The sequence below is a fragment of the Daphnia carinata genome, chromosome 7 (genome assembly GCF_022539665.2).
Source record: "Daphnia carinata strain CSIRO-1 chromosome 7, CSIRO_AGI_Dcar_HiC_V3, whole genome shotgun sequence".
Classification (NCBI taxonomy): Eukaryota; Metazoa; Arthropoda; class Branchiopoda; order Diplostraca; family Daphniidae; genus Daphnia; species Daphnia carinata.
In genome coordinates this window covers 2,250,665-2,268,447 of record NC_081337.1, presented here as the reverse complement: position 1 = coordinate 2,268,447, position 17,783 = coordinate 2,250,665, and the positions used below count along the sequence as shown (strand labels likewise).

General features: G+C 38.6%; 1 protein-coding gene, 1 long non-coding RNA gene and 1 pseudogene across 2 annotated transcripts; all 3 read right to left on the bottom strand.

The window, feature by feature from the left end:
• Positions 1 to 264: 264 nt before the first annotated feature.
• On the bottom strand, positions 265 to 1,961 carry LOC130703498 (uncharacterized; annotated as a pseudogene).
• Positions 1,962 to 2,246: 285 nt separating this feature from the next.
• Positions 2,247 to 3,840, bottom strand: LOC130703525 (uncharacterized). The gene is made up of 5 exons (XR_009004688.2): positions 3,688 to 3,840; positions 3,428 to 3,614; positions 3,035 to 3,368; positions 2,447 to 2,966; positions 2,247 to 2,382 (listed from the first exon to the last, which is right to left on the bottom strand). It is a non-coding gene; the product is annotated as an uncharacterized LOC130703525 (long non-coding RNA).
• Positions 3,841 to 12,921: 9,081 nt separating this feature from the next.
• Positions 12,922 to 14,779, bottom strand: LOC130703499 (uncharacterized). The gene is given in 7 exon segments (XM_057524955.2): positions 12,922 to 13,597; positions 13,676 to 13,903; positions 13,976 to 14,086; positions 14,164 to 14,319; positions 14,363 to 14,504; positions 14,580 to 14,689; positions 14,765 to 14,779. Coding segments are annotated over 7 exon segments (1,326 nt in total). The 3' UTR covers positions 12,922 to 13,033.
• Positions 14,780 to 17,783: the final 3,004 nt, after the last annotated feature.

Here is a 17,783-nt window from a genome sequence, read left to right as displayed (position 1 = left end):
CACAGGTAAGTCTACTAAGGTAACATCCCATAAGGTAAGTAAGGTTCCCGAGGAGGGAACCCATTTTTTCCCCTGTGGATCCTATATGTAATTATTCCTCAACGTACGGTTATTTGATGGCAAGGATATTTAATGATAAGTAAACAACAGTGGTTGTTTGTTTACATTAAATGCATTATTCCCAAATGTTATATTATTTTCTATCGTTTTACAAAGATCATTATCGTTTCAAGATACATTTAAGACATGTTAAATCCTATAAATTTTGTGATTTTTGTGGTTGTTGATGCCTATATAACAGCTTGGTTGAATGTTAAATTTCCACATATATTACAAAATCAAATCAACCAGACAGTTGAAAAGCAACGTTGAGTTGACGACATAACACTTTGAAATACATTTGAACTTGGAACTGGCTAAAACGGCAAAGTTTGAGAAGGACGCACTAGGGCATTGTGGCACCTTTTTCTTCAGCAAGTGCATTGGACGTTGTTTCCAGTTTCTCACGCGGAAAGTGATGTTGGCCATCCGCAGATGGTTCCGTTCAGAATAATCGAAGACATCCATAAGATCAGTCGTTTTTGCTTTTGAATGTGGTTTGTCGTAAAGGTTGTAGCGCCATTTCGATTGAGGTAAAGGCTTATGAAGTGTCTTCAAAGTCCAGTAAAGCTCATTGCACGAATTGCCAACTTTATCTGAACGGCCTCGCTGAACTTGCCGACAAAGCGACGGAGAAAAATGGCCTATCCGGTGTACCGCTGATCCCAATAAGTCACTGGTTACACGGTAGATTTCCGATCCCTCATTCCACATTTGTTCTGCCACGAGGTCATCCGTATCTGTTATTTCATCAAGCAATCTCATCTTGCACCGCAACACATCTATGAGGGCGCTCTAAAATTGTAAAAAAAAAGAAAGAAATATTTAGTCCCTGGGATATCAAGGCTCTTTTAAAGATGAATACAATTAAAGCAGCTCCCAAAAAGAGAATATTTTTTTCAGTTTGCGCGATTTCATAGAATTTATATAGTAAGGCGTTCCAGTGTTCCAATGTAGCTGTGTCCAGATGCTTGCTGCTCAGACATCTTAGGGCCATCAACGCTCTGCATTGTACACCAATGTGCCCGTCAACATCAGCAATAATACGACTCAAGTTGTTGATGACATCAGGGATTGAGCAGTCGATTGATAACTAAAAGATGAATATAAAGAAAACGTCACTACTTCAATACTCAAAACTTGTGTTACGGAAAAACCAAAATACTTTAGCTAGAATGTGTAACGTGCTGAAAATCAGGTGGAATATACTATCATCCAGCTTTGCTCCCCCATAATTCAAAATAAGGTCTTGTACCAACTAGAGGAAGCATTTATACTGGAACTAGAAAACAAATGTAAATAATTAAGAAAGATCAGTAATATTTATGCTAACATGAATGAAGGTAAAATTACCTCAGAACCAATGTGAAGATGAGAATTGTTCATTAATGCATTGCAAATTTTGGGTATCCTTTTGACAACATGGGAATTTTCTCCACTAAAGGCAACTAAATTTCTTAAAAAACCAGAAGTTGGTAGATGGCACGGGAAGAGCTGATACAGTTTGCTGCAGAGGAGAATTTATTGGTAGTTGTAATGAGCAAACATACGCTACATCCAAGCGCATTTTCTCTGCTGCGTCGCAGTTTCTGAACTAGTTTGCACCACGTGTCCCATACAGATAGGTCAACGTATTCTCGCTTTAACTGTTCGTATTTTCCAAACAGGAATAAGGCGAGTGAAACAATCACTGGGCAACTTTGCGCAATATCTAAAAATATTTATCTTTCTGAAATTTACAGCCGTTTTTATTTCAACCCATTTGCGTTATACCTGTTAATGATAGAGATGGCGTTTTGTAAAGACGCATAAGATTTTGAAGCGTCACCAGAAGTGTACAGTTTCTCAATATTATTGGGCATATCTTCACTGTGAATGACGACCTAGGCCAAACAGTTGTGATAGCCACTCTTACTTAGCAGAATTTGTTCAGTGGCATGCAAGTCAGAGAGATTCACCAGAAATTCATCCATGCGCTCCTTCTCGACCACCAGAAAATTATTTGATTTTTTTGCGCGCGCTCGAGTCTTTGAATGAACATACGCACGGCAAGTTTGTGGCAAATCGTGCCGAATAACCAGATGGCACGCTGGAACGTCAATCCCATCCTCTAAAATGCTCGTTGCTACAAGAATGTTACAATCGCGACTACGAAAACGCTTCATAACATCTTCTTGCTTCCCGGTCTTCACTTTCTATTTCCTTAACGGCCATGCCTTCAATCCGATCAACGGTATACAGTGGGCTTACATACGCTAAATAAGGGTCGCCTCGACTTGCATCCTAGACAACAGTAAATTAAGGTATTTAATCCAACAAGGATAATGTAACATCATCTTTTGATTACCTTTAACAGCTGATAAGAGTAGTTTGGCTGAGGTATGCCTCTCAGTGAAAATCATTCCACATAGCTGATAAGCGTCTTCTCAAATTCGGTAATGACGAGCAGGGAAATCGGGACGCCTATGACGACTGACGTGACCCGATTGAGCTGTTGGCCGACGCACAAAGGACGAGCCATTCTCAGGTAACTCTACGGGCTGTAATCTTTCCGTGGACAATTTTTGAACTTGATCAGCGAGACCGTCGGCATCAACTATTACGGTGGAATCTAATTGCTCTGATGGATCGTTGTTTCCGGGCAACTTTGAAGTTATTGGCGGTCGATAAATACGGAGTATGTCCAAAAGGCGAAGAACATTAAAGTGGCTAAACTTCTCTACTACTAATATTTGTTGGGATCGTGCCGATGAGCTCGAAGATAACTATTCAACCACTAAACGCGATCCATTATTTCTAGCTCGAGCCGAGTGGCTTCAGGCTTTGAGGATATTTCACACACTAATTCTTTGGGGTGTGTTAAATGCCTATATTAAATCAATAATTTAAATAGATGAGAGTAGAAATCAAAATTTTAATGCTTATGGTTCCTCACCATAATGCTGATAAAACATTGTTTGAAGAGTAAATAGCTGACTGCAATTTGCTTTCCCGAATAGTTATCAATTGGAATAGTTCCATTGGCTTGCATATGTTAGTCACAATTGATGCAGTCAATCCTAGGATCCTTGGATGTAGACTGTTGGCTGACTTTTCATATAAAGCCAATATTTTTTTTTTTTCCAAGCTTCATCATTCACAACGTTACGGCAGTCAGCCAATATTAACAAATTAAAGTTGCTCGTTTCAAGGAAGTCTTTCAGGATAGCCTCAAGGAAAACCAGGTAAGTCATACAAACACTTGGTTTTTTCCTAACTCATTTTTCCATCTAGAACAAGAACAGATGCATCAAATATTTTCAAAATACTCATATATGCTTAGACGTACCTCTGGCAACTCCATTGTACTACACTTTTTTTCTCATGAAAATGTCCCAACTTCAAAGGAGTGTGATGACGCAAGTAGGCAGATCGCTGAAGTGTCAATTTAACTGTTGGTGTAAGGTATACTGAGGAAAAACCTCCTAGTTGTTGTAAACTGATTAAATAGATCATCAGAGAGATATCTTCGCATACTGAAAACCACAGAAAAACATACCTTCAAACTTCAATTTTAAGATAACTAAATCAAATTTTAAATAATCTCACTTTGCAATGTCAGAACTAGACAGCAATCTCCCATATTCTTTTAGTTTGATGAGGGATGCTGAAAACTGAGATGACAATTTATTTCCATGTATGATTTGCTGTAAGAAACAAAATTTGGTTGACAGCATATAAAACTAGAATGAAAATTTCTAATTAATGTGAAGACAGATGTTAAAATTTAATAGAAGAAAGAACCAAGATGGTTAAAGGATGATGAAAATTAGTTGCCTTATGATAACAACAAAGCCGGCATTCTGTGAATCCAAATAAACACCCTCAACTAAAATGACAGCATTTTCTGGATACTCCTCACTATTGTTTTGTAATTTAGCGGTTTAGGGGCGAGGGAACAAGAGTTCGTCTTATCTCTAATGCTAACAAAATGAATTTCAACTAAAAAATGAGAGAACTTTCAACTGACCTTTTTCACCTGCCTTACCCAGGTCACCTTAAAGAAATTCAAATCCCAGGTCACCTTAAGGAAATTCTAATCTGTGGAAATGGAGACCCGCAACGAAGCTAAAATGCTGAAAATGGACATCGCAACAAAGGGAGAAATGAATGAAAAGGTTTAGTTAAGTGTGCTAGTCACTCGCCACCAAGTGACGACCGAGCAGAAGCTTCTCGGTCTTCCGGTGGGACACTTTCAAATTCACGATCCGTCATTCGAGCATACGATTTTTTTATTGTGGTTTTTTTTCGCGTGTAATTTTTTTCTTAAAAGAATTCTATTCGAAAGATACTAAAATAAGTAAAGAATACAGTTCATTTGTTAAAATTGCCAATTGAGTTTATTTTATTTACGAAATTGAACATTAAACGTCAGATTGTGCCATAAAGAGCTGCAGCCGTTTACAAGTGATATGGTACAGTATAACAGACTTGATAAAACAATTTTTAATTGGTAACGGTGTTTGGTTCACTAGCGCCGTTACTGCGTGTATAACTGTTACTAATGAATGCTTATCTAATTGCAGGTATGGGAATGGCGGAAATGGAGGCGGAGATGGATTGGTGCAGTCAGTGGTTGGCGTGGTAGCATGTGCATGTGGTGTCCAAAAAATTACAGTAGCACTTGGGTTGTCGGTAGACCGCGTTTCTTGCGCCGCTCAATGGGTACACCGACGTAATAAGATTGCGTCAGCATGCACCTACCACACGGATCTCCAAACCACGGACATTCCTCCAATGCTGGGACCGCATTCTACAAGATTAGTGCCAACGTCCTGCCGTTTAGAGCATAAACGGCGTAGGCGATGCATTTATTGGCGAGTTAACCTTATTCAAGAGCCAAAGATGCCATTCAAAGCTATGCCATAGCTAGGTATAGCCACAATGTTAAAATAGTAATTAGAATTATAAAAAAAAGATGATATTTTAAAGAATAAAACAAAACAGCAGTAGTAGTAAACATTTCATAGCTTTTTAAAACCGATTGAACTCATTATACATAACAAATGTGCATTACTCTTGTAAGTCCAAAGGTTGTATTTACCTTAAGAGCTCCCACAACAACCATCTGTTGCAACTGTTGCCCTCTATTGTCTATTTCAAGTGCTGCCATCTTGTGTTTGACCTTATTACCTTGTCTGTTTTCTGTATTACTGTCTTTCCACCCCTAGAGGTCAGGTCGAACCTTAGTCGACCTTTGGCCTCTGTTTTATTCAAACGGGGAGTCGGGATTTGGCCCGATGTCAGATAGGACGCTAAGAGGGGGCTCTGCTGTTGCTGGCTGCCCTCGCGTAAGTCCTTTAAGAAGGAGCTGTGCATGACTGCTGGCTTCCTTTCGCGTATAGTATATGTGTTGTAAATAGTATCTGTGTGTATTTTGTATGTCTTTGTTGCAAATTATCTGTGAAACTAAATGTATGTAAGAAGAAACTGTAACACATCGATGCACCGATCGAAGACGCACCCAAATCCAAGGACAACCGAAGATGTAGAGCTGTCGACCCTAGAAAACCAAAGTCCAGGGACAAGCAGCGATGAAGAATCGACGCCCGGTTGTGCGGGCATTCAAAAACAAAAAAAAAGAGGTTATAATAAACACACCCTTCGGAATCTGCAACGTAGAAGGCTATTGATGCAAAAGCTGCGCGGTCCCCATTTGCTGCGGTTTTTTCTCCATCATACTCCTGGCAATGCTTTTTGTTCTTGGTCTGCTTCTTTTCATGTATTTTGCAGGTATCAGCAGAACAAGTATTTGTTCTGGGCACCTGGAAAATGTACCTGATATAACGTATTTTTAATTAAAGATTTCATTCTTTTAATAGGACAAAATTTTAAGCCCGACAAAATAAGTCCAACAAAATAAGCCCGACTTTTAGTTTTTTTACGGTTATTTCAAAACCTATAAGGCCAATGTGAAAATAAACATGATATTCGTAATCTTACCTTTCTTTAACACCAATCCTGTTAGAATTCATCGATGATTGCGAATATCATGTTTATTTTCACGATATATCATGTTTATTTGCGAAACATGATATTCGCAATCATCGATGAATTCTAACAGGATTGGTGTTAAAGAAAGGTAAGATTACGAATATCATGTTTATTTTCACATTGGCCTTATAGGTTTTGAAATAACCGTAAAAAAACTAAAAGTCGGGCTTATTTTGTTGGACTTATTTTGTCGGGCTTAAAATTTTGTCCTATTAAAAGAATGAAATCTTTAATTAAAAATACGTTATATCAGGTACATTTTCCAGGTTCAGAACAAATACTTGTTCTGCTGATTGCAAAATACATGAAAAGAAGCAGACCAAGAACGAAAAGCATTGCCAGGAGTATGATGGAGAAAAAACCGCAGCAATTGGGGACCGCACAGCTTTTGCATCAATAGCCTTCTACGTTGCAGATTCCGAAGGTTGTTTATTATAACCTTTTTTTTTGTTTTTGAAAAACCGGGCGTCGATTCTTCATCGCTGCTTGTCCCTGGAAAGGGTCGGGCTTATCTTCGGTTGTTGGATTTATTTTGTCGGTGCATCTTAAAATTTTGTTTCACAGATAATTAAAAGAATGAAATCATTAATTAAAACATACGTTAGGAATCAGGTACATTTTAAAGGACTTGGGCAGAAGCAAATACTTGTTCTGCTGATGACATCGGGCCAAACTCCCCGTTACATTTTGTCAAAAGTTCAACCTTTTTGGTTCAACTAAGTGGTTGACGTTAAAATGGCCTGAGGTTGAACTGCCCAGCTGAACTACTAGTTTACGGTAAAATGACAGTTAATGTCAATTGACATCCGCCTTTTGCATGGCTGCCTGCTACATTTTCGTCTGCTTATTTTTGTTTACATTCTGTGTAACATTGTACGATTTTATAATTGTCAAAGTTAAAATTAATACAACCATTTTATTATCTAAAAACTTCATCCTAAATATTTGTAAGTATTTTATTATTGTTTGAAGTGACTATGTATAATAACATTTATATAAATTTAGGTAATATGGCAGATAAAAGAACATTATGTCTTCTTCTGTCGCAATATATTTACAATGAAATCCAATCATCCAGTGAAGAAAGTGAATCTGACATTTTTGTAAATCAATATTTTTAGAAATGTAGCCTCTATATTCTTTGCGTAGATTTTCCCATTTGGTATTGCACGTTTGAATTTTATCACTGCCACGAATAGAAAATCCAGCTTCTTCTAGTTCAGTGGCTATGCAGTGCCAAATTTGCCGTTTGCCTGTCTTCGAATCGCTTAACATTCCCATTTATCTTTTAATAAACCTAAATGTAAATGGGTTGATGTTTTAAATTATAAATTTTAAATGAACTAAGTATAATATAATAACTTACCCAAAAAACTTTCGGTTTCAGCATCAATTGCTACTTGTGTGGCAGTTTTTTTCCCATTCCAACACTCTTTCTTTGGAATAACTTCTTCTGTTTCACTTACATAATAAAAAGGACTTTCCATTTTGATTGAATCTGTAAATTAAAACAACTAAAAAAAAGTTAAAGAAAATCAAGTTTAAAAATACAAACAACGTCTGCAATAAACAAGGATGCAATACTTATTTTCTACAGAAAACGAAATGCGTAAAAAAAATTACTCTACCACGGTTGACCTAGGAGCTCAACGGTAGCAGTCACCGTTGAAGAAGTTCAACTTTTTCAGTTCAACTTACCCTTGCAGTTGGCGCCAAAACGGTCAGCGGTTCACCATCTACCGGACTTTGACGCAAAAACGCAAGTTCGCTGAAAAAGTTGAACTAAAAGTAGACGCCAAAATGCGCCCTGAATAAAACAGAGGCCAGAGGTCGACTAAGGTTCGACCTGACCTCTAGGGTGGAAAGACAGTAATACAGAAAACAGACAAGGTAATAAGGTCAAACACAAGATGGCAGCACTTGAAATAGACAATAGAGGGCAACAGTTGCAACAGATGGTTGTTGTGGGAGCTCTTTAGGTAAATACAACCTTTGGACTTACGGAAGTAATGCACATTTGTTATGTAAAATGAGTTCAATCGGTTTTAAAAAGCTATGAAATGTTTACTACTACTGCTGTTTTGTTTTATTCTTTAAAATATCATCTTTTTTATAATTCTAATTACTATTTTAACATTGTGGCTATACCTAGCTATGGCATAGCTTTGAAAGGCGTCTTTGGCTCTTGAATAAGGATAACTCGCCAATAAATGCATCGCCTACGCCGTTTTTGCTCTAAACGTCAGGACGTTGGCACTAATCTTGTGGAATGCGGTCCCAGCATTGGAGGAATGTCCGTGGTTTGGAGATCCGTGTGGTAGGTGCATGCTGACGTAATCTTATTACGACGGTGTACCCATTGAGCGGCGCAAGAAACGCGGTCTACCGACAACCCCAGTGCTACTGTATTTTTTTTTGGACACCACATGCACATGCTACCACGCCAACCACTGACTGCACCAATCCATCTCCGCCTCCATTTCCGCCATTCCCATACCTGCAATTAGATAAGCATTCATTAGTAACAGTTATACACGCAGTAACGGCACTAGTGAACCAAACACCGTTACCAATTAAAAATTGTTTTATCAAGTCTTTTATACTGTACCATATCACTTGTAAACGGCTGCAGCTCTTTATGGCACAATCTGACGTTTAATGTTCAATTTCGTAAATAAAATAAACTCAATTCGCAATTTTAACAAATACACTGTATTCTTTACTTCTTTTAGTATCTTTCGAATAGAATTCTTTTAAGAAAAAAAATACACGCGAAAAAAAACCACAATAAAAAAATCGTATGCTCGAATGACGGATCGTGAATTTGAAAGTGTCCCACCGGAAGACCGGGAAGCTTCTGCTCGGTCGTCACTTGGTGGCGAGTGACTAGCACACTTAACTAAACCTTTTCATTCATTTCTCCCTTTGTTGCGATGTCCATTTTCAGCATTTTAGCTTCGTTGCGGGTCTCCATTTCCACAGATTAGAATTTCCTTAAGGTGACCTGGGATTTGAATTTCTTTAAGGTGACCTGGGTAAGGCAGGTGAAAAAGGTCAGTTGAAAGTTCTCTCATTTTTTAGTTGAAATTCATTTTGTTAGCATTAGAGATAAGACGAACTCTTGTTCCCTCGCCCCTAAACCGCTAAATTACAAAACAATAGTGAGGAGTATCCAGAAAATGCTGTCATTTTAGTTGAGGGTGTTTATTTGGATTCACAGAATGCCGGCTTTGTTGTTATCATAAGGCAACTAATTTTCATCATCCTTTAACCATCTTGGTTCTTTCTTCTATTAAATTTTAACATCTGTTTTCACATTAATTAGAAATTTTCATTCTAGTTTTATATGCTGTCAACCAAATTTTGTTTCTTACAGCAAATCATACATGGAAATAAATTGTCATCTCAGTTTTCAGCATCCCTCATCAAACAGTTAAATGGGCACTTCAGCGATCTGCCTTCTTGCGTCATCACACTCCTTTGAAGGTGGGACATTTCCATAAGAAAAATGGTGTAGTACAATGGAGTTGTCAGAGGTATGTCTAAGCATATGAGTATTTTGAAAATATTTGATGCATCTGTTCTTGTTCTAGATGGAAAGATGAGTTAGGAGAAAACCGAGTGCTTGGTATGAGTTACCTGGTTTTCCTTGAGGCTATCCTGAAAGACTTTTTTGAAACGAGCAACTTTAGTTTGTTAATATTGGCTGACTGCCGTAACATTGTGAATGATGAAGCTTGGAAAAAAAAAATATTGGCTTTATATGAAAAGTCAGCCAACAGTCTACATCCAAGAATCCTAGGTTAGACTGCTTCAATTGTGACTAACTATGCAAGCCAATGGAACTATTCCCATTGATAACTATTCTGGAAAACAAATTGCAGTCAGCTATTTCCTCTTCAAACAATGTTTTATAAGCATTGCGGTGAGGAACCATAAGCATTAAAATTTTGATTTCTACTCTCATCTATTTAAATTATTGATTTAATATAGGCATTCAACACACCCCAAACAATTAAGTGTGTGAAATATCCTCAAAGCCTGAAGCCACTCGGCTCGAGCTAGAAATAATGGATCGCGTTTAGTGGTTGAATAGTTATCTTCGAGCTCATCGGCACGATCCCAACAAATATTAGTAGTAGAGAAGTTTAGCCACCTTAATGTTCTTCGCCGATTGGACATACTCCGTATTTATCGACCGCCAATAACTTCAAAGTTGCCCGGAAACAACGATCCATCAGAGCAATTAGATTCCACCGTAATAGTTGATGCCGACGGTCTCGCTGATCAAGTTCAAAAATTGTCCACGGAAAGATTACAGCCCGTAGAGTTACCTGAAAATGGCCGTCCTTTGTGTGTCGGCCAACAACTCAATCGGGTCATGTCAGTCGTCATAGGCGTCCTGATTTCCCTGCTCGTCATTACCGAATTCGAGAAGACGCTTATCAGCTATGTGAAATGATTTTCACTGAGAGGCATACCTCAGCCAAACTACTCTTATCAGCTGTTAAAGGTAATCAAAAGATGATGTTACATTATCCTTGTTGGATTAAATACCTTAATTTACTGTTGTCTAGGATGCAAGTCGAGGCGACCCTTATTTAGCGTATGTAAGCCCACTGTATACTGTTGGTCGAATGGAAGGCATGACCGTAAAAGAGATGGAAAGTGAAGAACGCAAACAAGAAGACGTTATGAAGCGTTTTCGTAGTCGCGATTGTAACATTCTTGTAGCAACGAGCATTTTAGAGGATGGGATTGACGTTCCAGCGTGCCATCTGGTTATTCGGCACGATTTGCCACAAACTTACCGTGCGTATGTTCATTCAAAGGCTCGAGCGCACGCAAAAAAATCAAATAATTTTCTGGTGGTCGAGAATGAGCGCATGGATGAATTTCCGGTGAATCTCTCTGACTTGCATGCCACTGAACAAATTCTGCTAAGTAAGAGTGGCTATCACAACTGTTTGGCCTAGGTCGTCATTCACAGTGAAGATATGCTCAATAATATTGAAAAACCGTACACTTCTGGTGACGCTTCAAAATCTTATGCGTCTTTACAGTTCTACAGCCAACAGTTTCATCAACGTTAATCAAAGTTCTCATTACCATCGTCGACGTCAATAAATTTGGGTTTTTCAACAATCAACACTGAAAAGCAACCGCAACATCACTTTGATGTTGCGGTATTGTCCGGTGTACCATCATTGACCATTTCAAGCGTTCGATAGACGTCGTGTTGCAGTAGATCCGCAGTGGAAACGTATCTATTTGAATCGAGGCTTCATGTCGCCACGTTACGAGTTGAAAAAACCACGAAAGAAAAGACGGCCAATAAACAAAACAAAGAACAATTGGAAATTCCATTCAAATAGGATCGCAAGTCTCGCAGCTGGTGACAGTTGAACAGATGCGGCCGGGTCTCTATTGTTGCCGATGGCGGATGGCAGAGAGCGTTCGTGATTCCGTTGTTACGTCAACGCGTTCAAATTTCGCGGCCGTCGGCCGAGCTCATACAGCATAGCGGCCACCTGGATGGCGAAGAAGTACAACGTTATTGTGGAAGCGTCACGAGAATTTGTTTAGAAATCGAGTCAAGAAACGGCTAAATTATTCAGCATCGGGGAAGATGAATTGGACACCGATGCCACAGCTACCCCACGAGAAGAGAAAAGAAGAGATTTGCCGCAATCCGTCTGGTTTTAGTGACGCAGGGAAGACATTTACTGACAAAAAAACAAATTGATTTACGATCCACTTGAATTTTTTTTTTAGTTGGGCAGAATCAAATTTTACCTGAATTAGCACCTGGAGTTTGGAGAGCGAACGATTTCCAGTTAAACACTTCACTGGGCCAACGCTCGTTATCTTATCGTGTTATGACCAGTAGGCCATGGGAGGGATGCGGATTGGCATTCCGTTTGTGGATGGACTTCCAAACGACCAGCCGAGGCGAAAAAACAACATTGAGGCATTTCAGCGATGCATTCACCAATCGCTATATCACAGCCGTTGTGCGTCGAGGAAAAGTTAAGTGAAAAAATCGGGCAATTTTTATTTATTTATTTAATTTTTATGTATTATTATTATCATTTATTCTTATTTCTTGCTTTTTGCGGTTCTGTTTTAACTTAAACGCATGAATTGTGTGATTGAAATAAACCAGGAAGCTTTCAAAGTGTATATCCTTATAAGTTACCCCCTTCTGTTACACAATTTACCCCTTTTATACATATTTCTTGAGCTTTAGAGAATAAAAATATTTTCTCCTATTAAAAATTCATGTTGTTAATATAGTTCATTATTTGTTTTATCGATTTTTAGTTAATTGCTCATTTTAAAGCAACAAAATGGTTGAAAAGCGGCAACGTGCAGCAGCGAAATTACGGGTGATAACTACCTGTATAAAGGAGATGCCTGTAACACCAAGCGTTGGGGTGGATGGAACTAGTGGCGCCATCCACGGCCAATGAAGGTGTCACGGCGTATTGAGCCGTGAATGTCCCCCATACCCCTGGGGTCATGCCTGCTATACGCAAGCCACCTTACATTGAAGGCTATATAAGATCCACACAGGTAAGTCTACTAAGGTAACATCCCATAAGGTAAGTAAGGTTCCCGAGGAGGGAACCCATTTTTTCCCCTGTGGATCCTATATGTAATTATTCCTCAACGTACGGTTATTTGATGGCAAGGATATTTAATGATAAGTAAACAACAGTGGTTGTTTGTTTACATTAAATGCATTATTCCCAAATGTTATATTATTTTCTATCGTTTTACAAAGATCATTATCGTTTCAAGATACATTTAAGACATGTTAAATCCTATAAATTTTGTGATTTTTGTGGTTGTTGATGCCTATATAACAGCTTGGTTGAATGTTAAATTTCCACATATTTTACAAAATCAAATCAACCAGACAGTTGAAAAGCAACGTTGAGTTGACGACATAACACTTTGAAATACATTTGAACTTGGAACTGGCTAAAACGGCAAAGTTTGAGAAGGACGCACTAGGGCATTGTGGCACCTTTTTCTTAAGCAAGTGCATTGGACGTTGTTTCCAGTTTCTCACGCGGAAAGTGATGTTGGCCATCCGCAGATGGTTCCGTTCAGAATAATCGAAGACATCCATAAGATCAGTCGTTTTTGCTTTTGAATGTGGTTTGTCGTAAAGGTTGTAGCGCCATTTCGATTGAGGTAAAGGCTTATGAAGTGTCTTCAAAGTCCAGTAAAGCTCATTGCACGAATTGCCAACTTTATCTGAACGGCCTCGCTGAACTTGCCGACAAAGCGACGGAGAAAAATGGCCTATCCGGTGTACCGCTGATCCCAATAAGTCACTGGTTACACGGTAGATTTCCGATCCCTCATTCCACATTTGTTCTGCCACGAGGTCATCCGTATCTGTTATTTGATCAAGCAATCTCATCTTGCACCGCAACACATCTATGAGGGCGCTCTAAAATTGTAAAAAAAAAAAAAAAAAGAAAGAAATATTTAGTCCCTGGGATATCAAGGCTCTTTTAAAGATGAATACAATTAAAGCAGCTCCCAAAAAGAGAATATTTTTTTCAGTTTGCGCGATTTCATAGAATTTATATAGTAAGGCGTTCCAGTGTTCCAATGTAGCTGTGTCCAGATGCTTGCTGCTCAGACATCTTAGGGCCATCAACGCTCTGCATTGTACACCAATGTGCCCGTCAACATCAGCAATAATACGACTCAAGTTGTTGATGACATCAGGGATTGAGCAGTCGATTGATAACTAAAAGATGAATATAAAGAAAACGTCACTACTTCAATACTCAAAACTTGTGTTACGGAAAAACCAAAATACTTTAGCTAGAATGTGTAACGTGCTGAAAATCAGGTGGAATATACTATCATCCAGCTTTGCTCCCCCATAATTCAAAATAAGCTCTTGTACCAACTAGAGGAAGCATTTATACTGGAACTAGAAAACAAATGTAAATAATTAAGAAAGATCAGTAATATTTATGCTAACATGAATGAAGGTAAAATTACCTCAGAACCAATGTGAAGATGAGAATTGTTCATTAATGCATTGCAAATTTTGGGTATCCTTTTGACAACATGGGAATTTTCTCCACTAAAGGCAACTAAATTTCTTAAAAAACCAGAAGTTGGTAGATGGCACGGGAAGAGCTGATACAGTTTGCCGCAGAGAATTTATTGGTAGTTGTAATGGGCAAACATACGCTACATCCAAGCGCTTTTTCGCTGCTGCATCGCTTTTCTGAAACAGTTTGCACCATGTGTCCCATACAGATAGGTCAACGTATTCTCGCTTTAACTGTTCGTATTTTCCAAACAGGAATAAGGCGAGTGAAACAATCACTGGGCAACTTTGCGCAATATCTAAAAATATTTATCTTTCTGAAATTTACAGCCGTTTTTATTTCAACCCATTTGCGTTATACCTGTTAATGATGGAGATGGCGTTTTGTAAAGACGCATAAGATTTTGAAGCGTCACCAGAAATGTACAGTTTCTCAATATTATTGAGCATATCTTCACTGTGAATGACGACCTAGGCCAAAGAGTTGTGATAGCCACTCTTACTTAGCAGAATTTGTTCAGTGGCATGCAAGTCAGAGAGATTCACCAGAAATTCATCCATGCGCTCCTTCTCGACCACCAGAAAATTATTTGATTTTTTAGCGCGCGCTCGAGCCTTTGAATGAACATACGCACGGTAAGTTTGTGGCAAATCGTACCGAATAACCAGATGGCACGCTGGAACGTCAATACCATCCTCTAAAACGCTCGTGGCTAAGAGAGTATTACAATCGCCACTATAAAAACGTTTTATAACGTCTTCTTGCTTCCCGATCTTCACTTTCTATTTCCTTAACGGCCATGCCTTCAATCCGATCAACGGTATACAGTGGGCTTACATACGCTAAATAAGGGTCGCCTCGACTTGCATCCTAGACAACAGTAAATTAAGGTATTTAATCCAACAAGGATAATGTAACATCATCTTTTGATTACCTTTAACAGCTGATAAGAGTAGTTTGGCTGAGGTATGCCTCTCAGTGAAAATCATTCCACATAGCTGATAAGCATCTTCTCGAATTCGGTAATGACGAGCAGGGAAATCAGGACGCCTATGACGACTGACGTGACCCGATTGATTGTTGGCCGACGCACAAAGGGCGAGCCATTCTCAGGTAACTCTACGGGCTGTAATCTTTCCGTGGACAATTTTTGAACTTGATCAGCGAGACCGTCGGCATCAACTATTACGGTGGAATCTAATTGCTCTGATGGATCGTTGTTTCCGGGCAACTTTGAAGTTATTGGCGGTCGATAAATACGGAGTATGTCCAAAAGGCGAAGAACATTAAGGTGGCTAAACTTCTCTACTACTAATATTTGTTGGGATCGTGCCGATGAGCTCGAAGATAACTATTCAACCACTAAACGCGATCCATTATTTCTAGCTCGAGCCGAGTGGCTTCAGGCTTTGAGGATATTTCACACACTAATTCTTTGGGGTGTGTTGAATGCCTATATTAAATCAATAATTTAAATAGATGAGAGTAGAAATAAAAATTTTAATGCTTATGGTTCCTCACCGTAATGCTGATAAAACATTGTTTGAAGAGTAAATAGCTGACTGCAATTTGCTTTCCCTAATAGTTATCAATTGGAATAGTTCCATTGGCTTGCATATGTTAGTCACAATTGATGCAGTCAATCCTAGGATTCTTGGATGTAGACTGTTGGCTGACTTTTCATATAAAGCCAATATTTGTTTTTGTTTGTTTCCAAGGTTCATCATTCACGTTACGGCAGTCAGCCAATATTAACAAATTAAAGTTGCTCGTTTCAAGCAGTCCTTTCAGGATAGCCTCAAGGAAAACCAGGTAAGTCATAACAAGTACTCGGTTTTTCTCAAACTCATCTTTCCATCTAGAACAAGAACAAATGCATCAAATATTTTCAAAATACTCATATGCTTAGACATACCTCTGGCAATGAACTGTGGTTTAACAGACGAAAAGCTATGTTTTTAAGGATAAAAAATCGAAAACAACAGAATCTTTTAGGGTCTGAAGGATTTCTCTAAACTGAATTTTGATGAATAATTTTAAGATAACTAAATCAAATTATAAATAATCTCACTTTGCAATGTCAGAACTAGACAGCAATCTCCCTTATTCTTTTAGTTTGATGAGGGATGCTGAAAACTGAGATGACAATTTATTTCCATGTATGATTTGCTGTAAGAAACAAAATTTGGTTGACAGCATATAAAACTAGAATGAAAATTTCTAATTAACGTGAAAAAAGATGTTAAAATTTAATAGAAGAAAGAACCAAGATGGTTAAAGGATGATGAAAATTAGTTGCCTTATGATAACAACAAAGCCGGCATTCTGTGAATCCAAATAAACACCCTCAACTAAAATGACAGCATTTTCTGGATACTCCTCACTATTGTTTTGTAATACGCTTTAGGGGCGAGGGAAGAAGAGTTCATCTTATCTTTAATGCTAACAAAAATAATTTCAACTAAAAAATGAGAGAACTTTCAACTGACATTTTTCCCCTGCCTTACCTAGGTCACCTTAAGGAAATTCTAATCCCAGGTCATCTTAAGGAAATTCTAATCTGTGGAAATGGAAACCCGCAACGAAGCTAAAATGCAGAAAATGGAGACCGCAACAAAGGAAGAAATGAATGAAAAGGTTTAGTTAAGCGTGCTAGTCACGCGCCACCTAGTGACGACCGAGCAGAAGCTTCCCGGTCTTCCGGCGGGACACTTTCCATTCACGATCCGTGATTAGAGCATACGATTTTTTTTATGTGGTTTTTTTCGCGTGTAATTGTTTTTCTAGCTTAAAAGAATTCTATTCAAAAGATACTAAAAGAAGTTAGAATACAGTTCATTTGTTAAAATTGCCAATTGAGTTTATTTTGTTTACTAAATTGAACATTAAACGTCAGATTAGGCCATAAAGAGCTGCAGCCGTTTTACAAGTGATATGGTACAGTATAAAACACTTGATAAAACAATTTGTAATTGGTAACGGTGTTGGTTCGCTAGCGCCGTTACTGCGTGTATAACTGTTACTAATGAATGCTTATCTAATTGCAGGTATGGGAATGGCGGAAATGGAGGCGGAGATGGATTGGTGCGGTCAGTGGTTGGAGTGGTAGCATGTGCATGTGGTGTTACAAAAAAAATTCAGTAGCACTGGGGTTGTCGGTAGACCGCGTTTCGTGCGCCGCTCAATGGGTACCCCGACGTAATAAGATTACGTCAGCATGCACCTACCACACGGATCTCCAAACCACGGACATTCCTCCAATGCTGGGACCGCATTCTACAAGATTGGTGCTAACGTCCGGACAGGATTGGTCTTAAAGAAAGGTAAGAAAAAAAAACTATGTGACTTGATCACTTGAGGAACTAGTGATGAACTGAGGAAGTTGATCACTAAGATCACTGAGAAACTAGTGATCAAGTCACATAGTTTTTTAGTTTTTTTTTTCTAACTTCCGCCTCGGCCTACGGGCCAAAAAGGAGCAGGGGCATGGCCCGTGCTACTACATTGAAGCACCACCGAAATACTATTAGTTAGCCATGCATTTTAAAGCTGAATGGTGAAATT